Below are 27,130 nucleotides of genomic sequence, written 5' to 3'. Positions count from 1 at the left end.
AATGTATCCTTTCAGACGAACGCAACACATGGAGGTGGCGGATGTGCGTATACCAGATTTGCAGGACCGGGTTCTACAGGGCATTGAGACGAACTGTAACACAAGCTCCAGGCAGGTTTCCCACCAACTTGGTGTAAGGCAAAGCACCATTATGTGTATCCTGCATGACAACCGCTACTATCCATATCACCTGCAATCCCATGGAGGCCACTCTGAACATGTGTTGTGACGTGGATGCGATGCAGCTCTATACTGTGTTCCGGGACGATTTGTTGGCGTTGCACGGCACACCGCCCATTTCCGAACACATGTCCGTGGGACCTTTTTTCCTCCGTCTCCAGTCAGGAAACGGTCCCTGCAGTTTGTCGGTTTTATTAACATTCAAAGGAATGTTCCAGAATCCGAAGTCAGATGAGTCACCATCGTTGTTGTATCATTGGATGGTGAGTTCTGATATCTTTTCAGCTTGAAAGCACACGTGTGAGTGAATGTCTCGGCTCGTATCGGCAGCATCACGAGATAGCTCCGACAGTGCGGCGCTTGATCACAAGCGTCGTGCGGGGCGCGTCACAGCCAAATGCCTAATGTTACCGGCGTATGTATTCGAGACTGGAAAGAGGTACGGCTTAAAAAAAAAGTCGGTATATTCGCTACATTTCTTACACAGTAATATAAGCCGAAAAATGCACCAAACGTAAACTTTTCAGTATACGCGTTGTGCTTTACCTTGAAATATCATAGTAACTGCGGACAATAACTACAAGAACCCCAGTAAACTGTAAAGCTATGATGTGTGGCTATAAGACGCAAAAAAATAATTTCTTTTTTACCGAATAGTTTCTTCAAAATAAAATGAGAAAGACTGCGTTGCGGAGAATCCCAGTTTAACTCTCCGCATATCGTACGATGCATCGTATCGCATATAATGTTGCCTCAGTGTGAACTGTGCCTTACTGTGTGCAAGGACAGTTGTTGAGTTTCAGTACGGAGCGGTCGCGCGCAGCCACGCCGCGGATAAACAGTCTGAAGAAACTGAGTGGAGAAAACTGTTCGAGTAATTAAGCTATTTCACGGAAAGTGAGTGGCCGAAACGTATCGTGTTAGTGAATTAGTAATTTTTGTGGAGCAACGTGCTGACTGTAAAACGTAAATGAAAAGGCTTCCTTCCGTGGTCAGTGATTACCTGTTTAATTAATGTGGAATCGGGATGAGTGTAGGCATTGTTAGGAAAGAGTGCTACGTGCTAAAAGGACAGTAAAACAAAATAATGTGACCTGTACCGTAAATATTTGAAAGTGACATTTTCCATTTTTTCAACTGAATGACTTTAATATTTGAAAAGTGTAGCCATGTAATCGTGGTAACCACATAATCAGGTTTATTTCGTAATGAAGCGTGTTGTCTATGTTAAGCTCCCGCAATGGAGTCCGACAGCCACAAAAATTAATATAAAGTAAACGGAAAAGATGCTATAGGTGCTTTACAAGTGTTGCGGTATGGAGTGTTTCGTCGTTATGGTGTAGTCACATTACTGCGCTAAAGGTAATGCTAAGTGTGGAAGAATATGAACCTATTCTACACACTGTGTACTGCGTGCAGTAGGGTAACTGTCTGGAAACAGTGGTTTGTGGACAATAACATTCCTGAAATGGACTAGCCTGCCCTGAGACCCGACCTGTACCCAATGGAACATTCTTGGGATAAGTTAGAACGTCTACTTCGCTCCAGGCCCCAGCGTAGGACATTACTAACTTCTCTGGTTTCGGGTCTTGAGGAAGAATGGGCGGCCACTGTCCAAAGACATTCAGATACCTCACTGTAAGTGTCCCCAGTAGAGTTCAATTCGTCATATGTGTGGACACACCCCATACCATTGTCTACTAATAAGTGTACGGATACTTCTGATCGGACAGGTATTAGGCACCAGATGTCTGCGCCACAGTCACAATTACCGTAAGTTATCGTCCGGTGGTTTGTGGACCCGGAGCTAGCACCCCCAGATTATGTCGGTGACGTGTTCTATTGGATTCAAATCAGGCGAACTGTGTGGACAAGATATCTAAGTAAGTTAACTGTCATGTTCTCCAAATCATAGCAGCACGATTCTGGCCATGTGACATGGACTACCCTGGTGGAAGATGCCATCAAGTATGAAGGGATGCAAGTGGTCCACAACAAAGTATCTGGGCACGACCTGGTGTAACGAGACCAGAAACCACGTTTCCATTGATCCACGGTTCTATATCAAGGATTCCGTGCCCAATGCAATCGTAAATGACTGTGTTGTTAGGGGAAACTTAGGAACACGCGGCGGTCGTCCGCTATGTACAACAATGTCCGCAGAATGGTGTTCTTCGAAATACTTGTGCCGTAACCAACATTGTTGTCACATCTGCAACAGATCGACCACCTATTCTGCTTTACAGAAAGGGCTAGCCTCCGACCTCTTAGTTACATTTTTCACAGATCATTTTACATGATAGATCGTAATGATGCGGAACGAGTCATTTTACGTTCACATAACAAATTATTTTGTACATACGGTTACATTCTGAACACTTCTGAGTTTTCTTAATCCAAAAAGGAAAAAAGCTATATACATGTGACATAATAATTTATACACACCATCTTTTACAAATTACAGTGGCAAAAATTCTTCTACGGAATAGAAGGAGTTGTCAAGGAGAAACTTCCTCAGTTTGTTTTCAGATTTTAGTCTGTTGTCTGTCAGACATTTTACATCACTGGATAAGGATCAAAAATTTTTGTTGCAGCATTGTACGCCCCCTTCGGGATAAAGAGAACCTTAACGTGAAGCAATGAATGTCACTTTTCCTTCTGGTATTCTGGTATTGTAATTATGTTCATCATTGTTCCTTTTGAGCTGTAGTGGATTATTTACAACAAATTTCATGAGGGAATTAATATACTGTGAAGCAGTAGTCAGTATGCCCAACTCATTAAACAGATGGCTACAAGCTGATTGTGGGTGAGTACCACATGTTATTCTTACAGCACGTTTTTGCGGAGTGAAGACTTTCCTTCTTAAAGATGAGTTACCTCAAAACATTATTCCATATGACATTACTGAATGAAAATAAGTAAAACATTTCCAACTTACTGATTTGTCTCACCCAATATTTGTTTCCATCTTATTTATTATTTCCACTCCATGTGTTACACATCACTGGGGTAGTATCCCTAAATGTGCAGAAATGAATATGTTGTGTCTTTTTAAAATTGAGGGTGAAATCATTCGCAGAAACGCAGTCAATGGTACTTTTAAGAACTCTGTTTACCATTTGTTCTGTTGCTGTACGTATGCTTCAATTAATTAAAATACTCATGTCACCTGCTAAAAGAACTAATTCTGCTTGATGTATACTAGACTGAAGGTCGTTTATATACATGAGGTACAATAGTGGGCCTAGATTGAGCCTTGCGGAACCCCTTATGTGATTTCTCCTCAGACATAATTATGTCCCCAGACTAATATGCTTGACTGTGTAAGTACAACTTTCACCATTCCTTTGGTTAGATATAGTTAGATATGGCATTATCCACTGGTTGGCTATACCATCAATCCCATAAAACATCAATTTATCTAGGAGAATACGGTGTTCCTAATAGTCAAATGCCTTGGAGAGGTTGCAGAACACACCAACCGGCGCTATTCTATTATTTAATGCTTGTAAAATCTGGTGAGTGAAAATATAAACGACATTCGCAACAGAGCAACCCTTCTGAAACCCCAGTTGTGAATGCTAACAAACTTTTGTAGAATGATGTCAGCAGCGAAACAGCTAAAGTCTATTCACCGAGAGCTGGGACGAAACATAAACAGTGTCACGTGAGCGACTGCGCTCGTTTCCAGAGAAAGCATTCAGTGTTCACGTGATACGTAGGGGTGTGGAAAATCCTTGGCGCACGCTTTGCAGCTGGCGGCGTTCGGCTGGCTGCCGAGCTGTCACAGCGGACCGTGAGAAACCTGGGCAACAACGTACGAAATAAATTTAACAATAATGTTAAAATAATGTTAAACTGAGTTCATTCTGTCGAAGCAGATTTATTTTCATTCAGGTTACTAACAAAACGCTCAATTCAAACACAATTAATTGTTAATTTTAATAACAATACCAGCAATAATAATGATAAAGGACGAAACAAGGTTCACTCTGTCGAACTTGAACTGTTTTCATTGAGGTATATAACAAACCGCTCCTCTCTTTCCTCTATTATGCAGTCTAATTTCCACATTTGAGTTTCCACTTTTTCTACGACATGGAGGACGCACTTGTTCCAATCCTCTGCAGTCACTGTTCTTACTGCTTCTTCTAGCAGAACTTTAACTTCCGGCATTTTGTGTGTTTTGTTTTTCACTGCAACATAGCCTTTGATTCTGGCCCACAGTAACTCGATGGCGTTTAATTCACAGTGGTACGGAGGAATTCTGAGAACAGTTTTCCCTGCATTCTTCGCCATTTCATCTATTGTGTATTCGTTATGCGCTGTTCTGTGATTTTTAACTATATCTAAAAGTTCTTTCTTCAACATACCGTCTTCGAAATTGATGTTTTTAGATTTTAGCCACTCTGATATTTCGTGCTTATTGGAATTCGCATTGGGAACTTTTTCTTTTCTCCGAGAATGGTACGGCGCGTTATCAAGAACAATAGCTGCATTTTCCTGAAGCTGAGGAAGAACATCTTGAAACCACTTCTCGAAGGTTTCGGTGCACATCTCCTCATGATAATCTCCACTTTTCTTGGATTCAAAAGTCCACAAACATCCTTCAACGAACCCTGCTTTGCTGCCAATGTGTGCGATAATCAGACGTTTCCCTTTACCTGATGGGCCCTTGCTTCCGGTGGATAATCCGGACAGAAATTTCGGGTATGTCCTGCGTTCACCCACGTCTCGTCCAAATAGTAAATGGGTCTGCCTTCATCTCTCAACCGTTTAATGGTTCGAAGATAACGCCGCCTCCATAAAATGATGTCATCCCTTTCTATTAGCATGCTATCGCGCCCACGCCGGACATATTTGAAATTCATTTCTCTCAATAACTCATAAAATGTAGTTCTCCGAAAATTGCCCAGATCTGCATCTTCGTCCATGACTGTAACCACTTTGTCAATTGTTGGCAATTCGTTAAGAAAAAAAATTCTTGTACTTTCCTTCGTATCACACTTCTATGGAAGTCATCAACACTTTCAGAAAGTTTCTGTCGTAATTTTCCTTTCTTGGGAGACTTCAAAGAGTGTGTGGCCTTGTACTCACTTATCACACGATACACTGAAGAACGTCCAACACCTGTAGCTGCAGCTGTTTTCGAAACAATGTCAGTCATCGAGTGATCTGGATGTAACAGTTCCGTTTTATACACATTAAGCACCATGTGCTTCTCAGAAGAACTTAATGATTTCTTCTTTGCTCGCTTCTTTGGTGGACTCAGAACTGACACGTCGACCTTGCACGCTGAATCCGTGGATGACATAATGAGGACAGCCGTTATGTGATGCTAATGAAATAAGTGAATATATAAAATAAGAAACCATGGATGCTATTGGATGAGCGCATAAACAGTGAATGCTCAGCGTGACTACAAACACATATACTTACTCTAATAATCAATAACTAGTCTTCCAAGCGTCTTTACAGATGAACTTAAGCTATCCTGAAATCGCCACTGTACAACACCCACTAACGAGCTCACACCTGCAACTGAGACGGCCACACTGACTGAGCGCCGCGCCTGCGAACCGCACAATGCATCTCTCATAAAGGACAAACGGTTGCACCCATCGCGTTCGAACAAACTACAAAATTAAATTCAAACCGTTCTGAAACTTTTCTCGCTTACACCCCCACAAAAAAATTTAAAGGGGAAAAGTTTGTCGCTTATTATATTTCGGATGATGATTTGGTAAAAGTTCTGCATCTGATGTGAGATTTTAATTTATTACTTCACTATTACTGACTCTATTGGGCAGAAAATTTGCAGACGTCATCAACATATAGTACTGAAGGCAATTATAAAATTATTTTGCTGTGCGACACACAGTTTAGGAGATATGGTGTGATAAATATAGAGTAACGCGAAAAAACAACTTTTCCTGAAAGCTTAAGTAATTCTCTTTTTCAGTGACAAATTTTAATGTAATGTAAAAAAAGATGTCGGAAGGTAGTTCTCGGATCACTTTATCATGTTCAGGTGCCAAATTATAAAAAACACGACTTTCATTTTTTAATTTCCGACGCCCCTGCCTTGTACACCCCTCGACGGCAGCACTGTGGTCACGCGCCTTGCCGTGTTTACAGTACGTCTCTTGTTTCGGTGAATGGAGTATAGGTAGTTATTCACATCTCTCTTATCACCTTCATTAAAGAGATGTTTAACGACTGCATATTTCAGTCTCTCTTGTAAAATGCCTTGAGTTAGTGATGCATTACGTATTTCGGATAGTAGTGGGCTTATTACATGGGAACAAATCTTCAGTGTTCTAATGGAAACACAATCAAATCCAGATGCGCTATTTTTGAGAGAATGTATTTTTTTTTTCTCCAGAAGGAGAAGTTGGTGAAGCGACGTAGATGTACAACGCCTTGTCACTTACTCGTGGTTCTACCTTCCTACAATCACTTTCCATGGATTCCCACGACAGCAGCATACTAACACCTGATCATCTTCTCCATTTCCAAATGGCTCTGAGCACTATGGGACTTAACATCTGAGGTCATCAGTCCTCTAGAACTTAGAACCACTTAAACCTAACTAACCTAAGCACATCACACACATCCATGCCCGAGGCAGGATTCATACCTGCGACCGTAACGGTCGCGCAGTTCCAGACTGAAGCGCCTAGAACCGCTCGGTCACACCGGTCCAAGCTGCCCATCCCAAGGCGCCAGGCCATAACATCCGCCCTTTGTCAAAGTCGTTTATGTAAATGGATTTCTCCATTTGCGGCACAGTATCCTTACTAAGACATTTCTCCATTCGTTTCTTCTTCGATTATGTACTTTCCTTACCGAATCAAGGGCCTGCACTGCAACCAGGGCGGCATTCAGTATCGCGGTGGGTCAATGATCATAATGATTTGGCTCATCAGTTTATACAGGGGAGAGACAAACAACTGGTGCGGCGCATGTTTAAAAGCTGAACTTTCAAACTGTTATAACTGGATACTATCAGGATTATGACCAAAATACTTCGCTCTGTATCAATTCCTGAGACTGGAATCTTGCACCTGTGCTTTTTTTCTCCTTAAATTAGGAAGTCAACTTGCCGATGCTCCCTTGTTGGTGAAAACTAGCGCAGGAACACACTCATCCCATTACCTACTTCAATATATTCACTGTCTACATCGGTAGTGGTACAAATATATAATTTCAACTTTTTTGATTGAAAATCTTATTACACTCAAAACGCAAGCCGGCTAACCTTTATCGACTTATGTTGTGCTAGACCAGCCATAAGGAGTGTGAGCGAGAACTATGCTTTCTTTATCACTTACCGGAACATGCTGTTGCGATATGGTTACAATTGGATCATTTAATTTTTTATGAGACACAGAGTTCGAAAGGGGATAACATATTTTTTGTAGTTACATTGTCTTCATCACAGCGCCATGTTTAGTATCAAGGCAAAACTGTATGCAATAGTACGGAATATGCAGTATGATTTTACGTGGGATGGAGATGAACATAATCAGAAATACATGTGTCTTACACTTCAATTTGTTTTACAAAATCCATCATTAGAATAAACGTAGAACATTGTGAACTTAACGATTCTTATATAGCGTCGAAACGAGACAATATTTTGAGCGTCTTTTGGAGGCATTTTGTACTTTAGTAAACTGCGTTTCCGTTTCTGGAAAAGCGTTGATAAGAATCGAAAGCCAACATATTGAGAAGGCGTTGAGCAACACACTAGATTCAGACATCATCAGAAAGTGTAGTAGATGATTTTTCAAAACAATAAAAGATATCTTTCATTTGATACCCAATATACTTAGATGACAATTACTTCGTATTCTATGACCATGTCGTCATCCTATATGCCAGTAGTGTTTCGAAGAACGTGCCCGTTTGTAAATTGTAAAGTGTATGGCCAAAATGGGCGCTGGTTTTGAATCGTGTTGAATATTTCTGTTTGTCGGTTGATATCTTGTTGTGTATCATTTCGGTTTACGTAAGGGTTCCACTTACTGCTTGAGCCCAAATTTCTCGCATTTGTTCACCGTGTGTCTAACCATGGAGAAGTTTACCATTGCGTTGCGTGTGGTAAAAGAGAAAACATTTCATCAGAACAGAGAAACTTATGCTGCAACTGTGAGACGTTTTCGCGCTCTTCTAGAGCCCAATGAAGAACTAAATGAATCAGGAGTTCTCAGACTTATTGTAAAATTCAGTGAAATGGTTCAGCAGTGAAAATTAGAGTTCTGAGGAGCCTCACTCTGGCCCATCTCTGCAAAACGTTGCGGTGGTTTGTGGCAGTCTGACTGTGGCTGTTCGTTCTTCACCGTTCACAAGAAATGAGTGTGTGATATTCTCTAGTATGGTGAATTATCTGGTTTGATCTCCAGTATCAAACTTAAAGAACTCTGTTAACGAAGCAGCTAAAAGTATGAGATAATGAGAAAAGGCATTTTGTGACTGGTTTCTGAGAAGTCGACAGAAGGGAGACTATTTTGCCAGGATCATCATCTTAAGTGACGAAGGGAGAGTCCAGATACATGGGTTTGTCAAGAAAACAGAAGTGTCGTATCAGGAGGTCAGAAAATCTTTGGACGTTTCAAGAGGTGTGGATATTAGGGGGAAACAGATACCGTGCGATGGTCCGTGCGATGCAACAGATTTTATACAGCCTCATTTTAATGGGATGGAATTCCAAGAGTTGTGATTTCAAAGCAGGACGAAACAATTGGATTTCTCCATGAGCAGTTTCTAGATAGCCTCATCTCGCGTAAAGGTGACTAAGGTGACTAATAACAGCAACCAAGATCATGTGGCTTTACCCTTGGCATTTTGTTTTTAATCATTGGCGCATGTCAATAAACTTCCAAAACACCACTACTTAAAGGAGGAAATTCGAAATGTGGCTGGCGAAATTCATAAGGAGTCTTGACGTGAAGTCAAAGCTAATTTCACGGTCAGAGTTCTTACAAGCCAGGGCATTAGAGGAGGTCACATGTTTATGTAGGTATTTTGTTTTAGTGTTTTTGACCTCCTTCGTAGCCTAGTGGTTAACGTTGCAGCCATCGGTGCGGAAGGACCCAAGTACGTTTCCAGGTACCTTGTACGGCAAGGGAACGAGAGATACGGCAAAAGGGATTTTCATGTATGATAAATCCCTTCCCTAGAACATTTCCTCCCTCCATACCTCCTCTGTATTATCCAGATGACGTCATCTCATTTCTAATAAGATTGCAGTACACGCGAGGTGCTGCTCCTACCGTCCTCAGTGGAATGTGTTAAGTTCTGAATAACGTTCACGAAATTGCAGTCTTCTATAGTTGTCCACTGCGTAGAAAATGGCACATTGTTCGGGACTCCATTATATTGATGCTGTAATAAACAGTGACGAACTGGTACTGTAAAATAATTAAATTTCGAACTGGTTTGTTTGAATTTAATGCCACTTGGTTTTTTTTCATCAGCAGATGTGAGAAACTGAACTATTATAGTCCATTTTACAAATCACTAATTCCTCAGAGAATGAACTGCGGGTTTGCGTAATTACTGTCAAACTAGTTCTGTATTACATGTCCAAAAAACCGGAAATAAATAATTAACCGATACCGACCGAGGCAGACGACATATCCGTCCTCCGAGACTGCCGATAGAGCTGTGATCTTACAGCCGAACCATCTCGCCCGCCATCCGAATTAGGCGCGTCCCGAGGATCTCGATGTGCTTCGTCTGCATTCTCGTTTAGCAATTGTTTATTATTCTGATCGCAATTAACTGTTTTGTAATAATGGAATGATAGCCTGCAATTGGGAGATGCTTTGGTACGAAATGTAAGTAAATTCACTGTTTAGTTTCTCTAATATTAATAAAAGAATTTTATTATTTTGGCGTGCTACTTCCGAATACAGCAGCCACTCACGGAAGGACCACAATTTTGGCGGTCTTTCTCACGATACAAGTGCCGAATAAACCATCTGTCATCGGTGTCTCACACCACATTACATCTTCCCACTGCTGCCTTCTCAATGGCTCTAAGAAGAGCTTGTTGTAGCTGAATGTGATGGCTTTAATGAATTTTGTATTTCACCCGGGCAGGGCCTTACCAACGGACTAATGAGATTAGATTTACCACTTCCCTCGATTTTGTAGAGATTGTCCCTACTGTTCTATGACTGTCTCGTGTCTTTACGTGAGTATGACTGGACACCTCCAAGTCTCAACTTTTTGTTTACTTTCACAGTTTCACTTTTCTTATACTGTACTGCTTTGCTTTTAATTTCATATTAAGTTCATCATCTTATTCTTGTTAGCTAAAGCTAATATGTGTAAAATACACGAGACACAAATGAAACAGTGGGATTAAAAGTTTATTGTTTCTGCGCCTCGTTTTCATGATGGTACAGTTAGTGTTGAACAGTATATGAATTAGTATCTATATTAGTATTTATTTTATTATTAGTATTTATTTAATGAATTAGTATTTATGGAGTGAGCGAGTAAAGGAGTAATGACATGTTTCGACCTTTCGTTGTTGCGTAAGATCAAAACATTATTAATATTGCGGTGATACGATGGTTTTTCCCAAAGAAAAACCTGTGGACTAATAGGCAAGACAAACTTAAGATGAAATCTGTAGAAAGTGAACTTCCTGTTAAAATAAACTATAATATAAACTGCTCAGAGTAGTGTCAGAATGTTCTACGTTAGAGAAAGTTGTAAGAGAAACTTCTAAAATCCGCTACACCAGACAACAACTACAGGGAGAATAAAAAAAAAAAAAAAAAAAAAAAAAAAAAAAAAAAAAAAAAAGTTTACAAACTGCCATGGCACATGGGGCATGCAACAAGGATTAGTGATCATACAGGAACCGGGGGTAGCAAAGGTCATCCGGGGCTGCTAAATGGCGTTGCAGTTACTTAGTCACATACGACAAATGGACGCCCACTACTGGAGATGCTCCAAGTTTTGCCCAGATGCATCAAGACACTTCTGATATCGACGCTACATTGAACGGCGCACCCTTCCAGAGGTGCCTGCTGTATCTCGAAGACATCCAACTGGCGCTACAATAATGTCCACTAAGTCCTCCAGCAGTGTAACAGGTATTTCATTAACAAGGCCCTTCCGATACCCCCACGGCGAGAAATCGATTGGAAACAGATCGGGTGGTCGTGGTGGCCATGCAACTGGCCCCCCGCATCCAGCGGCCGGGAAAGGTTGTCTGCAGATGTGCCCTCATTTGTCTGCTGAAGTCTGCGGGGGCTCCGTAGTGCTGAAATCGAACGGGGCGACGAATGGGCATGGGAAACATCATTCAGGATTTCCGGCGCAACCTCTAGCAAGAATACGATATACGTGCGACCATGAAGTCGGTCCAGGAGCAGGTGCATTCAAGTTCTAAGGCCTCCGATTTTTTTTTCTGATTACTACTCACCCGAAATCGATGAAACTGGTGTTACTTCTCGACGTAATCGCCCTGCAGACGTGCACATTTTTCACAACTCTGACGCCATGATTCCATGGCAGCGGCAAACGCTTCTTTAGGGGTCTGTTTTGACCACTGGAAAATCGCTGAGGCAATAGCAGCACGGCTGGTGAATGTGCGGCCACGGAGAGTGTCTTTCATTGTTAGAAAAAGCCAAAAGTCACTAGGAGCCAGGTCAGGTGAGTAGGGAGCATGAGGAATCACTTCCAAGTTGTTATCACGAAGAAACTGTTGCGTAACGTTAGCTCGATGTGCGGGTGCGTTGTCTTGGTGAAACAGCACACGCGCAGCCCTTCCCGGACGTTTTTGTTGCAGTGCAGGAAGGAATTTGTTCTTCAAAACACTTTCGTAGAATGCACCTGTTACCGTAGTGCCCTTTGGAACGCGATGGGTAAGGATTACGCCCTCGCTGTCCCAGAACATGGACACCATCATTTTTTCAGCATTGGCGGTTACCCGAAATTTTTTTGGTGGCGGTGAATCTGTGTGCTTCCAACGAGCTGACTGGCGCTTTGTTTCTGGATTGAAAAATGGCATCCACGTCTCATCCATTGTCACAACCGACGAAAAGAAAGTCCCATTCGTGCTGTCGTTGCGCGTCAACATTGCTTGGCAACATGCCACATGGGCAGCCATGTGGTCGTCCGTCAGCATTCGTGGCACCCACCTGGATGACGCTTTTCGCATTTTTGAGATCGTCATGCAGGATTGTGTGCACAGAACCCACAGAAATGCCAACTCTGGAGGCGATCTGTTCAACAGTCATTCGGTGATCCCCCAAAACAATTCTCGCCACTTTCTCAATCATGTCGTCAGACCAGCTTGTGCGAGCCCGAGGTTGTTTCGGTTTGTTGTCACACGATGTTCTACCTTCATTAAACTGTCGCACCCATGAACGCACTTTCGACACATCCATAACTCCATCACCACATGTCTCCTTCAACTGTCGATGAATTTCAATTGGTTTCACACCACGCAAATTCAGAAAACGAACGATTGCACGCTGTTCAAGTAAGGAAAACGTCGCCATTTAAAGTATTTAAAACAGTTCTCATTCTCGCCGCTCGCGGTAAAATTACATCTGCCGTACGGTGCTGCCATCTCTGGGATGTATTGACAATGAACGCGGCCTCATTTTAAAACAATGCGCATGTTTCTATCTCTTTCCAGTCTGGAGAAAAAAAAAAGGAGGCCTTAGAACTTGAATGCACCTCGTATGATTACTAATCCTTGTTGTATGCCGATGTGTCACGTCAATTTGCAAACTTTTTTTTAATCACCTTATACTAGTTACTGCCCTATCCCCATTTAATTTCACCAATGTAAAAGTAAAAAAGTGTTAACTTTTAAAAATATTTAGTTTCAAGTATGTTATTTGTAGTTTAGTTTTGGGGTGAGGATGTACAGTGATGGAAGTTAATAAGAATTGCACATCTAATATAGTGAATGTTTCCCTTTTATCTGAAGCGTACCGACTTTTGGCTCACAAAAGGTGTCAGTGTCCCGACTTTAGACTTGGCAAAGGTGACAACTGTAGACATGTTACGCCACCGCCAAGGAGGCAGGCACAAAAGGGTGTGCAAAAACCGAACGTAAAGAAAAATGAGAAAAGAAAGGCGGTTTAATACTCAACCGTGAAAAATGCGTGAGGCCTCCTACCCCTCATACTCCCATCTTCTGCCTGCGAGAAGAAGCCTTTCCGTCTGCCCGCGACTGTGAGACGCTGTTGTCAGTCTACTGCTGCACCGATTCGTCCTAAAAGCATCAATACGAGTCGACCACTGTGGAACAGACGTCTATCGGCAACATGGTATGTGGCAACAACGCTCTTGATTCGCGGCTCCGACATTTTTGTGGGTGCCGCAGGGACCGTACATTTTTGACCAACCACCATCGTGAAATTTCCGACCACAGCTACCTCACTCTTGCGCTTCCCCTTGGCGCGGTAACAGAGAGGTGTACTCTCACTGTGAGCAATTTAACGCTTTATTCGGCAATGTTGCTCTCAGGCAATATCAAAATTCCACACTGTTTTCTGCAGCATGTTTCAAGACCAATTCTTGGATGGATAATGATGCTTCCAAGCAACGTTAAAGCTCGCATAAACCGCGCTATTCTGTTGTCTCTGATGAAAGTTTTCTGAATAGTGTTCATTTTTAGCGGAGACCGTACAAGTTATGTGAGCCTCAAATGCTCGTGTAGCAGTGTTTTTCGGTGGCACTGTTTTATCTTGCGCTATTAAAACTGCCTATAAACTAAGAAAGGAAGTCTTGAAGGTGAGTTACTATACAAATGTGCCAGTAAATTCTAAATTCTTACCTGGGACATTGCTTTCAGTATGGGATGGACAACAAGTCCAGAAGAAGAAGATAGCAGCTCCTTTGCCAGTAAAAGATGTGCGATATAGTTTTGGTCACTGGCCAGACTATGGGCCAAAAGAGAAGATGCATGCTTTGCTCTCAGTGGTACTCGACTATAAAACGTAGAACTGTTCTGTGTTCTTTACCAAAAAAGAATTGTTTTAAGACGTTTCACAAGCTATAGTGCAAAATGCAATCTTTTTTTTTTTCAACTACAGGAAAAACATTGCAGTATTTACATTGTAGTAATGATACGTACAGGTAACATGTTGTACTTACAAAAAATACATGTAAAACTGTTCACTCGACTACACACAACTAATTACATAAATTAATATTATTTCTTTACAGTATTTCTGTATGGACCAAATAAAGGGTTAAGCTACAATCTCAGGTTCTTGCCTAATGACTACATTTGGAAATAGCGGCACATTCTGAAAAAGCAGCGAAATATTTGTTATAAGCAAGAATACAGAAGTCATTGCTGTTCGTCTCACCACAGTAATTTATCTTTCATTTTTTAATCAAACTAAAAATAAAAATTATTCAAACAAGCCTAGGTACTATATGCGTAGCCAGACATAACCATGGATAAAATGTAAATGGATGTTTTTTATTACAAAACGGTCAGAATAGTGACAGCTAACTTCAACCAGTTTTGCACCGTGCTTTTTCCGATCAGAGCCTCCCTCACTTTTGCAGCTTCCTTTGACGAAAGAAAAAGCCGCGGCTACAATATTCGTAGCAGAAACGCCATTCGATGTAGACGGGTTGCGAAGTCCACGGTCGGAAGGTAAACGACACCCATGCAACTGTCTCCGATACATCTCGCTCATGGTCAACAATGGAGTTCTTGCTGCTGCTAAGGTAAGATATTGTAGAGTCTCAAAGGTTGGCGAATGGGTGCTGAAGAAAATACTACGCTATTTGTTCGTAAGCTTCCTATATTTGCCGATTTCTGCCTACTAAGGACTGGAGCGAGACTTGGAGAAAGCAAGCAACAATGGTGGAGGTTTTACGTAATTTACCTGTTCCTCCAACCAACTTCTGGCACACCCAAAACGATCTTGATAAATTTGTACCTTGTGCACAAAACAGTCTACATTTCGTTGGCGTGCAAAATGCGCAAGTTTCAGCTGTAATGATCATATTTTCTTGAAAAAGTATTGCAGCTTTTAAAGTACTGGGTGGTTATAATTAAAGTGCAGCTTATCATCGAGGTCCAGTATGGGCGGTTATTTTGTATGGCAGCGAAACGTGGTATACAGACAGGGTGGTCCATTGATCGAGACCGGGCCAAATATCTCACGAAATAAGCGAAACTTGTCTAGCTTAAAGAGGGCGCTGTGTTTGGCCCGCTAGATGGCGCTGCCATAGGTCAAACGGATATCAACTGCGTTTTTTTAAATAGGAACCCCCTTATTTTATTACATATACGTGTAGTACGTAAGGAAATATGAATGTTTTAGTTGGACCACTTTTTTCGCTTTGTGATAGATGGCGCTGTAATAGTCACAAACATATGGCTCACAATTTTAGACGAACAGTTGGTAACAGGTAGGTTTTTTAAATTAAAATGCGGAACGTAGGTACGTTTGAACATTTTATTTAGGTTGTTCCAATGTGGTACGTACCTTTGTGAAGTTATCATTTCTGAGAACGCATGCTGTTACAGCGTGATAATCTGTAAATACCACATTAATGCAATAAATGCTCAAAATGATGTCCGGTCAACCTCAATGCATTTGGGAAACAGCGCGTAGTTCACCATTCGTAATGTTCGCGAATGCATTGACAATGCTCTGACGCATGTTGTCAGGCGTTGTCGGTGGATCACGATAGCATATCCTTCAACTTTCCCCACAGAAAGACCAATCCACCTGTCATGAAAGATGCTATTCAATACCGCGTCAACCGCACGCGAGCTATGTGCCGGACATCCATCATGTTGGAAGTATATCGCCATTCTGATGCAGTGAAATATCTTGTAGTAACATCGGTAGAACATCACGCAGGAAATCAGCATACATTGCCCCATTTAGATTGCCATCGATAAAATGGGGGCCAATTATCCTTCCTCCCATAATGCCGCACCATACATTAACCCGCCAAGGTCGATGATGTTCCACTTGTCGCAGCCATCGTGGATTTTCCGTTGCCCAATAGTGCATATTATGCCGGTTTACGTTACCGCTGTTGGTGAATGACGCTTCGTCGCTAAATAGAACCCGTACAAAAAAAATCTACCATCGTCCTGTAATGTCTCTTGAGCCCAGTGGCAGAACTATACACGACGTTCAAAGTCGTCGTCATGCTATTCCTGATGCATAGAAATATGGTACGGGTGCAATTCTCAACACCGACGTTTTGAGATTCCCGATTCTCGCGCAATTTGTGTGCTACTGATGTGCAGATTAGCCGCGACAGCAGCTAAAACACCTGCTTGGGCATCAGTATCTGTTGCAGGTCTTGGTTGACATTTCACGTGTGGCTGAACACTTCTTATTTCCTTAAATAACGGGCGAATGGTCCGGACACTTGGATGATGTCCAGGATACCGAACAGCATACATAGTACACGCCCTTTGGGCATTTTGATCACAATAGCCTTACATCAACTCGATGTCGACCTTTCCCGCAATTGGTAAACGGTCCATTTTAACACGGGTAATGTATCACGAAGCAAATGCCGCCAGCACTGGAGGAATGTTACGTGGTACCACGTACTTATACGTTTGTGACTATACAGCGCCATCTATCACAAAGCGAAAAAAAATGGTCCACCTACAACATTCATATTTATGCACGTACACCACGAATATGGAATAAAAATGGGGGTTCTTATTTAAAAAAACGCAGTTGATATCCGTTTGTCCTATGACAGCGCCATCTGGTTTCCCCTATTTCGTGAGATATTTGGCCCAGTCACGATCAATGGATCACCCTGTGTATGCTAGTGCGTTAATGCGGAAGCGATTTATGCTGGAAAAAATTAGTTCCAGTTTTGGCCACCAGTTGCATATCTGGTGCTATACAGCATGTCGTCGATGTCTTTGGTGTTCATTTTAAACAAATTGTGAAAGTGGCAGTTAATAATATAGTCAGCATTTTGCCCGTCTCAATTGTTTGACCTTTTCTGTTCCTAACCCATTATAAAGGGTGCAGCAGAGGAAACGCATGTTTCTTGAACCCCTAGTATGCGGCGACGACAGGGGTATTGACCTTGAATTAATGTTGGCAGACTGCCCATACAATGCAGTTTCAGTCGCTATGGAGCGTAGAGCATCGAGCGTCCATTGTCGAGCACTACTTTGGAAACGATGGTTCCGTAGTCACAGTGCAACGTCTTTTCCATCAAAGTTTTAAAGACTTGAAAGTCTCTTCGGGTTTTAAAGAGTTGGACGTCGAGGTGCAGTGCCTGATCGAAATACTGTACTCCGATGGGTTGGAGCGTTTTTTTCTGTGATGAAAAAGAAACCACCTGGTCTTCCCCGTTCAGTTCGTACTCTGGAAAATGTAGATCGAGTGAGAACGGCAGTTCTTGCTAGTCCGAAACGATCGGCTAGACGACAGGCTGTAGCGCTGGGTATGTCACGTCGTTCGCTTCACCGTATCTTACATGATGATCTTAAGTTTCACCCGTACAAGATAAAGATGATCGTCCAGCAGCTTAGTACAGGGGATTTTGTGCAGCGCAGAGAGTATTATCGCGTAATGGACGAAATTTTTACGGAAGATGCAGATGCTACGGTCTTCATAAGTGATGAAGCACATTTACATGTAGACAGTTACGTCAATGTTCAAAATTGTCGGTATTGGGCGCTGGAGAACCCACATGAATTACACGAAAGACCTCTCCACAGTTTAAAAGTAACAGTGTGGTGCTGGATTTCAAAGATGGGGGCTGCTGGACCCTATTTTTTGAAGAGGAAGGAACTGCAGTTACTGTGACAACAGTGCGCTGAATTTGAAAGGCATGAAGTGAACATGAGAGAAAAATATGGTTTCAGCAGAACAGTGGCACAGCTCACACGGCGAGAGCATCAATGGAAGTGGTTCGACAAATGTTCGCAGGACATGTCATATCTAGATATGGTGATGTTCACTGGCCCCCTCGCTCACCTGATTTGCTGATATGCCACTTCTTTTTGTGGGTATATTTAAAGTCAAAAGTCTACATGAACAAGCCTCGCACAATCTATGATCTGAAGAATTCCATTCGTCAGGAAATTGAAGCTGTGCCGAATGAAATGTTGGGGAGAGCCACGCGTAACTTTTGGGAGAGGATCCAAATTTGTATCCAGCAAGAAGGACGTCATCTCCAAGACATTATTTTTCGAACCTAATTAAAAATCTATCACTTAATGCTTGTTTTTATTATTTTTATAAAACCGTGTCCCCGTCATTCAAAAGTGAAAAACATGCGTTTCCTCTGCTCCATCCTGTACATGGAAACATTACTGTAACATCTTTTTTGTATTCACAGCGCCAGATTCGCACCTGGTGGCCAAAATCGCAACTAATTTTTTTCCATCGTAAACTGGTTTCGCATTAACGCTTTAGAATATCGACCAAGTTTCGCTGTCATACGATAATTACAACCCACATTAAACCTCTATGAGTAGATGCCTTTTAATTGTAACCACCCGGTAATTCAGCAAGATATAACCAACAGTGAAAAGTGGACCACTGAAATAGCAGCAGGTGCTATGGTTCTTTCCAGAGAAGCTGCTTATTTGCAGGTCTTTCTTCTAAATGTGTTCTGCTGCACTATTAAAATTAGACTATACTAACAAATCGATGCAAGAAAGGAGTGCTCTTGATGCAGTGAGTTGGATAGCTGGTTCGGCGAAAGAAAAAATAGTAAACGGCTATGTGAAGGATTTTAGAAATACAGAGTCAACTCCAGAGATATTTGTGATTTTATGTCCATCCAAGACAGTGTTGTTGCTCAAAAATGAAGAGGTTGGATTTAGAAATGGCCGACTTTATGGCATATTTGATCCATACTGAGGCACTGTTTGAGCTAGAGTGGTTCAAGGTATTTGATGATCAAATTTAAAACAGATAGAACTCATATATATCAAAAATTTCACTTGACTTTAATTTCCTGCCAGGGAATATCTATATCTTACCTTGAGAAATCTGCAGCCGATTTTGGGCCAGCTACAGCAGGCATACAGCTGAGTTATTTAACAAGGTAGCAGCTTTCTAGTTTCTGGATGAAAGAGTTAATTAAGAGTGTTGACACGTTTTCCCATCTTGATATTTTGAAATTATATTCATAGTATTGAGGATATTTATGACAGTGCCAATGACTACTGCAGTCTCATCAAATTAAAGAATACAAAAAAATAGTCCATAATAGCTGAAAGCAGAGTGCCAAAGCCAAAGTGTCGACAGAATACGACACAGCAGCTGTATCAAATTAAAGAATACAAAAAAATAGTCCAGAATAGCTGAAAGTAGAGTTCCAAAGCCAAAGTGTCGACAGAATGCGACACAGCAGCTGGATCAAATTAAAGAATACAAAAAAATAGTCCAGAGTAGCTGAAAGCAGAGTGCCAAAGCCAAAGTGTCGACAGAATACGACACAGCAGCTGGATCAAATTAAAGAATACAAAAAAATAGTCCAGAATAGCTGAAAGCAGAGTGCCAAAGCCAAAGTGTCAACAGAATACAACACAGCAGCTGGAGCTGATTTCAGTGACAATAAATGAGTTGACCTCGCTGAAGGCAAACAAATCACTTTAAAATTATAACGAATAAAGCTGTGGCAAAGGGATATTTTCTCAATTCTTCATTATAGCCCTTTTCCTTTTTTTCTGGTTAATATTTTATGAGAAGTAAATGATATCTCTTCTTTATTATACGGTGCCTCATACCAAAATCAGTGTACAACTGCTGTCATACATCTTATCACACATATTTCGTTATATTAGCGATGTTTTTAGAAAGTTTACACAATCTACTTGGTACAATAATACACTTACATTTTTGTGTGCAACATTTTTCATCAGCATAAACCAATTAAGTATCCTTTTTCAGTAATGTTTCGTTTTCATTTAACCGACTTACAAAAATGTGCTAAATCTCTGTAGAACGAATTGTAGAAACGCAGTTCACAAGGGTGCGGGGGCGGGAGGGTACAGCTTTGACATCTCTGCAGTGGGCGCAGTGTAGTCTCTGCACGGCTCTGATGGATGGGCTGCGAAATTCCTTATGAGAGCGATGAGTCACATGATAAAAACAGCAGAATCTGAAATATTCCTCTCCACCTTTTGTTTATAAATGCCAAACTGTACGAGTTTTGTCGACACAGTTTACAGGTAGAGATATAAGTGGTGAAATGTATCTGCATACTAGTGTTCTGATGAGGAAATGTTTTTCCTTAGGCCTATTATTCGTGCTCGTGTAAAGTGTAACTGAAGCAGCGGTTTAACATAGGACGACATTAATTACTTACTTTTCAAACGAGTAGTTTTTCCAGGCTACGGGAATGGAGCTTTTTACTAGTAAGTAAAAGCAAATTTTTTAACTTTATGGACTGTATGAAAGTAAAATAAAACGTTTTAAGGAAGTATGTGTACATGTTTCTGAATAGGGTCTCCGTAGTTGACCAATGCTGCAGGCCGCACACTACCTTACACCAGTCCTGCACGAGGCTAACTGGTGGCGCCGTTAAAAGTAGCCCGCCTCATCTCTGAATGCGATATTTCAACTTTTTTCTGAGGAAGAGTACACATCTAAAACAATGGGCACTTTAATGCAGTAATCGATTGTTAGAATTAAGCTGTCAGCAATTCCGTTTATTTCATCAGTGAAGTTAGACGTTTCTCTTTGGAGTCTGAAAAATGACTTTCTCGATAGGTGAAAGTATTGAAATTGTGCAAGCATATGTGAAAACAGGTTCGATTAAGGAAACTCGTTGCCAGAGGATGCTGAAAAATCTTAATTTGAAGCCATGTCGTGTGACGGTTGTGAAGAAAATGCGGGAGGATGACAGAAAATGTGTAGATTACTGCACGTTGTTTTTGAATAACATCAATGATTGTCTGGAAGGCCCTTTCCATTACATCATGAGTACTGAAGCACGGTTTAATCTTTCCGGTCATGTGAATTCACAGAACACGAGGTACTGGACAATGGAGAACCCTAACATCGTGCGTCAGCAACAACTCCATGATGAAAAAATCGGAGTTTGGTGCTGTGTAACATTAACGCGCATTGTTGGACCGATAGTTTTTGACAGCACCTTCAGCAAGGCTGCATATATGAGCCATATTGATACTTGTTGAGCTCAAATCACTGAATATTAAATACAATACTACTTCTTCCAGCAAGATGGGGCAACAAGCCTCATGTTTAAGGTATCCTTGGAACGAGTCCATGATGTCTTGCCTTCCCTGAGGAACGACCTCTCAGCAAACATTTATGGCCACCACGTCCGCCAGATCTATCTTGGGACTCTTGAACAGCAATGTCTATGAAGCAAATCCACACACATTACAGGAACTTTATTCCGGGTGAATGTTGAGTATGCGTAGACGTGTGCAGCTGTGTATTGATGCTGCAGGGGGTCACTTTCAACATATATAAATGTGTTTTTCAATGTTTTTTTTTTATTCTAAATAATGATAAGTTCATTTCAGCTCTTCGTTTCTGTATATATATACACGGAGTACTTTTATCTGTGTCGCCCTGTGTTATGATTTGACGACATCGATCATATTGTGATCTCCGCAAGTTGTGTTGTAAACCCTAGTAAATACATAAAAGTATTCAAGTAGCGTCACATAAAATCATAATACAACTTACTTTGTCCAATGGCTCTGTTGCGAAGCTGGAGAAATCTTCGTTCTGTTTTCCGCCGTCATTCTCCGGTGACTCTCCGGTCCCCGATTGCCAGTCCAGTTCTCTGTGTGACAGAACACAACGTACTTTAATGACGAATGCAAAGGCATTACTGGAAATGAGGTAAGGATGTTACAACTGTGAATATTAAGATCGGCTATTTTCAGTCCTGTCAATTGTATTATAGCAAACTATGCTGATCAGCCAAATTGCATTTAAACCACTTAATTGAACAAAAAATCAAACTTTTGATTACATTTAGAAATAAAAAAATTCACATCTGAGGAGATTCCAACCTAAGAACTTCACTTATATAGTACTACACTAAGTCATGTTGTTAAATTTTGACAGTGATCACCCAGCAGCAATGATGAACTACAGCCTACAAACATTCGGTTTTATGCAATGTCATGCGAAGCTTATCTAATGTAAGCTGATCTACGTGATTAAAATGAAAGCATATGTGACGCTGAATCGCGTCTCACGCGGAATTATCCAGTAGTGTTTGGTCAGTGCTTTGTATGAAACGTGGGTGTTTCATTAGCGTCGTTATGTGTGCGTGCTGCTTGTGGTGCGGTTATCATGTATGATGAAACACAAAATAAAAGTGCCAGACCCATGATTCGGGGTTAAGAGAGAATCCCAGCCAAGGATTCGATAGTGAAATGACCAACTGTTTTGGCAGCTTGGCAACGGCGACCTGTTCGGGTGTGACGTTGAGCACTCTGATAGGGGGAAACAAGTACCAACGCGTGAACTGTCAAGTATCAAAAGTATCAAGTAATGTTACGCAGACTACAAAATTGCAAACGCAGTCAAAAAAAAGAAAAAAGAAAAGTTACCTGTCAACCTATAATTCGGGAATGAGCTGACTGGGAATTAACCTATAGTTCAGAGAGTTCGACTAGCTGCTAATGGATCCAGTTCGCTAGTAGCGCCGAATATAGAACGACAACGTCATATATCTAATATCACATGCAAATTAACGGACCAGATACACTCATGTGTCTATGTGGGGGATTAGCTGTCAGAACACTGTAAATCTTCATCATATGGGAATAGTTGACGACCAAAGAATGAGAACGCTATCACCTGCATCCTTTGGATCGTAAATATCGGTATTAGGCTAGTAGGGAAGGGAACGTAAGTGTCGTACCAACTTGTGAGGAACGTATCTGTTTCGGAATGTTGTGAGGAACAACATTTTCGCAGCAACAGAATTTGCAGGCGTAGGTCTAAGTGCTGACATGTGTAGCGCACAAACAGATAATCATTAAAGAGTTATCAAAAATGTGAATTATGAAGCGTTGGAAGCGATTCTCAATCCTGCAGTTTGACAAGTAAGGTAATGATACACTTGCTTGTTGTTTGGCAAACATGTATCCATTGCCAAGGTAATGATGACGATTTTTCCGAAATAATTGCAATGCTGTTGTCAATAGACTTCAATATAGCTCTTTCCCATAAGATATAACTGGGGCTACTTTCCATACAGCAAGACATCATTACATTTGAACCCAATTATTAATACCATAAGCATTTAAGACGGCAAATTCAGCAACTGCCAACAATACACTTAGAATATATCAAGGGTGACCGGTAACCCTGCCTTTCGGTCGAAAACTTGTGGAACTGATTTAAAGACAGCTGTATTTTTTAGGGTTTAATAGTTAACAGTAACGAAGAAACTAAGAGAACTGATATTATCTTACAAATGTGGCATGTTGCGGTTGAGCTTTGAAATATGTGCCGTTGTTCAAAGACTGATTCATTGCTAAACAAACTTTTTTGCTGTTAACAGATTACTTCCAGTACTCACGCTAATAAGATAAACTCGACTATTGTACGTCTAGCAGCGGATATTTATTTAATAATTTTTTTGTTTGCGGAATCTAAAATAGAAACCATATGCACGGCAGTCTTCCTAATAAACTCGATATACTGGCATGTGCTTTTGCACTGTTAAAGCTGAGAAGAAGCCAACTTCGGTTGACTATGACTCCCTTGAAAACAGGTGCATAACTGTAGTCTGACACTGCACTTTTTCCTTCAATGATGCCAATTTTGGTTTCCTTAGCTGAGAACCAACAGGAAACTAATCGTGTTTAGTGTCATGATGGCAGTCCAAATTATTGGTACTTAATAATGCCAATATCATTTACCACAGAGGGCACACTGTGGTTTATCGTTTCTCTATAAAAATATAGATACATTTACGTAAATCACTTATCTAAACGGAAACAGACTATTTCTTTGGTAGAAATACAGATATGTTTGAAGGAACTTATAAAGGGATGAGCCATCATTTTCAATATTTTTTTTTCTTTTTCATCTTCTTATCATTGTAAGAAGACATGTATTAACTTTCCTCGCGGTCAAATAACGAGACAGCCCTCATATCCTCTGTTTAAATGTTCCCCCCTTCTTACACTCACTTGTTCCTTTCAGTCATTCTCTTAAAAGGTAATTCATTTATCACTGCTGGTGTACGTCCTTCATACAGTATTTCCTCTGTACTCTTCACGTACGTCCGGTACAATGCTGCCACAGCTCACTGATAAAAACTATTATTATTGTTACTTTTCTTCTCTGGAATGCACTACTTCAACTACAAGGAAAGGTCTATTGGTACGGCAGTGTTTATTATTCTTGTTGTTATTCTTATTTTAACCATCAGTCTGATGATAAAACGCAGAACTGTACATTTATTAATATGAAATTAATCAACATATACTGGTTTAGTTCTTATTGGCATACATCAGAATGTTAAACAGGATCGTTACGAGTTTGAGAGGGGCTAATGAACATAAATCTTGCCAGATAAATACACGAACTGCACGAATGAAACTTTACGCAGATAAATTTACACTTTTAATGGTGGTAACTATCACGACACACAAAACTGTATAGATTTATGGGGAAAACAATGGTCAAAAACGGCACTATTACGGAGAAGGCAATAAGTAAATAAAAAGCTCTTGCACATTCTCTTTACGCAGCAAGCTGTAGTAACTGTACACATATGTTTCACCAAATTAATATTTTGCGAAACATATAGGAAGTAGGACATGAAATATTTTAACGGCTTGCTTCTACTGAAAATCTAGGAATTAGACCTTACTGGTTCAACTCTAATTGGTGTAAGAAACCGAACCGATTATAACGAACAAACTTTTGCAATAACAAAAACGTAATTTTGTAATTTATATACACGGCAACGGTCTCAGTGCGTTTTATCAATGATAAGGGAATCAAATACAGAAATATGGTAGCTATTTTTATGAAACACTGCTTACAATAGATAAAACTCGAACCAACAAATCATTAAATATATGTCTTATTTCTGTCATAACTTTTACCAAGTGCTATACCAAGGCACATGATTGCAAAGACCTACCCGACTCGTTCACCAGACAACCTTAGTCAGCAAATAATGGAAACTCTCAACTTCAAAAAGGAGTTATCACTCCCTATCGCTGACAAATGGTAAAAAAGGAGCTTGTGTTGCAAAGATACTTCCCGAAACCATCTACGAATAGGTGAATACTAAGCAATCCTGTTTTTAAAAGTGTAAGTAGTTAACCGTTTTCATCACGTCAAGAGCAATCGGATTCCTAGGCCTCTCTTAACTGTCATCGCTTGAGAGTGAGACACGTTAACTTTGGAATATCACTATTGATGCAGTCTTCATACTGATTGTGCTTGTTGAACACGATGCGCTTATTTAGTGAATGATTGTGCATTAATAGCTACAAATAAGTCACGCTCGCTGTACGCTCATGAATAGTTTGGATTGTAATAATATACAGTCTCTAACTCGGTAGCGCAACGCTTCGCATGCTTCTCAGAAGTTCCGGTAAAACATCTGCATCTGAGAATCTTTTCTGGAGAGAAAAACAACGTCGGAACTAGTCTCACGACCAGAGAGCATTGTGAAGGATTCTTTGATGGTCTACAATCCATTGAAAATACTAACTGCCTCTGAGAACAAAGTACATTTTCCCACTAGTTGTCGTGAAAATTCTCTCTCTTACGGAAATGAATTCTGCCGTGTTACGCCTTTCGACTTCGAGGACGTTCAGCTCTTTTGTAAGTTGCAGATTGTAATCACACGCTTTAGGTGCCACTTACGTGTGGGATTCATCGCCGACGCGCGAAACGCCCCACCCCACGAGTCGTCTGCTGAGATGATGTCCTCCTCAGATTCAGCAGCTGTGAATGCTTCCGATCGCCGCTTCTCCCGTTCTGACAGCTTATCGTCCTCCAGCATAAAATCATCACTGTAACACAAATTTATCCATCTTGTCGGAATACTAATCTCTGATCTGTTTCTCTTATTTCAAAAACAATTTTATTTCCGTGAGCTGTTTAAATGTAATTTCCTTTTTCGGCTTTGTTTGTAAGTCGAGATCGATTAACGTCATACCCGTTGGCGGTAAAACTTTTAGTAAAAGACGTTGAGTTCTTTGAAAGTGAAACATAATAATGTTATCTGTCTACCGATTTACGCATTCAGAGTCTCTAGAAGTGTTGAAGTCGAAGCAAGCACATTGTTACATACCAGCCAGAATCCTTATTACGGAACTGAAAGAAACAGTTGCTTCAATCATTCGTCTTTTCACTGTCGATCAGTTTTATTAGTCGTCCAGTAACTACTGAGATTTACTCCAAATGAACTCGTAGAAAACACAGATATTAGCAAAGACGGTTGCGTTTAAGAGTTACTATATCTGACTTTCTGCTGCTTCAGTGGTGCCAGAAAGAAAACTCTTGATAACAGGCAGACAGCCTCCACTCTACAATTTTCACGTCGTGTTCTAACACGCAGACTCGTCATCGGGAATACGGAGGATGCCAAAGGCGCAGAAGACTTACAGCGCAGGTTGTATACGTCCACTGAAGACTAGGGGTAAAAAAGGGTAAAATCGTTGGGCATAGTTAGCTGTGAGACCCCGAAATGTAGTACAGCCGTCTATTTGGAAAGATCATCGCTATCCGCGCACACTGGTACCTTTTGTTCGTGGAGTAACAGAGTTGTGTGTTAAGTTTACCTTCAGAGTGTAGATGACTAACAGATGTGTGTGTAGCGTGGTGTCATGTTTGCGTTGGGTGATGATGATGATGGTGATGATGATGACGATGAGAGAAGATGAAACCGGTCCCGGTACAAAACCTACTCCTCTCGAATAGCACCAGGAAGGCCACCGATCTTAACGTCCCCATCCGACTGATGG

The 27,130-nt window shown here is 41.0% G+C and overlaps 1 protein-coding gene across 1 annotated transcript in view; it reads right to left on the bottom strand.

Moving 5' to 3' along the window:
• Positions 1-27,130, bottom strand: part of LOC124614040 — a 422,676-nt gene that overhangs the window by 43,823 nt on the left and 351,723 nt on the right. Inside the window, exon 5 of the mRNA XM_047142870.1 lies at positions 21,861-21,960. Within this exon, the coding sequence (XP_046998826.1) occupies positions 21,861-21,960 (100 nt within the window). The remainder of the gene's footprint in view (positions 1-21,860; positions 21,961-27,130) is intronic.

The sequence above is a fragment of the Schistocerca americana genome, chromosome 4 (assembly GCF_021461395.2).
Source record: "Schistocerca americana isolate TAMUIC-IGC-003095 chromosome 4, iqSchAmer2.1, whole genome shotgun sequence".
Lineage (NCBI taxonomy): Eukaryota > Metazoa > Arthropoda > Insecta > Orthoptera > Acrididae > Schistocerca > Schistocerca americana.
Note: the sequence above shows the minus strand (reverse complement) of the source record. Positions and strands in the feature narration are given on the sequence as shown.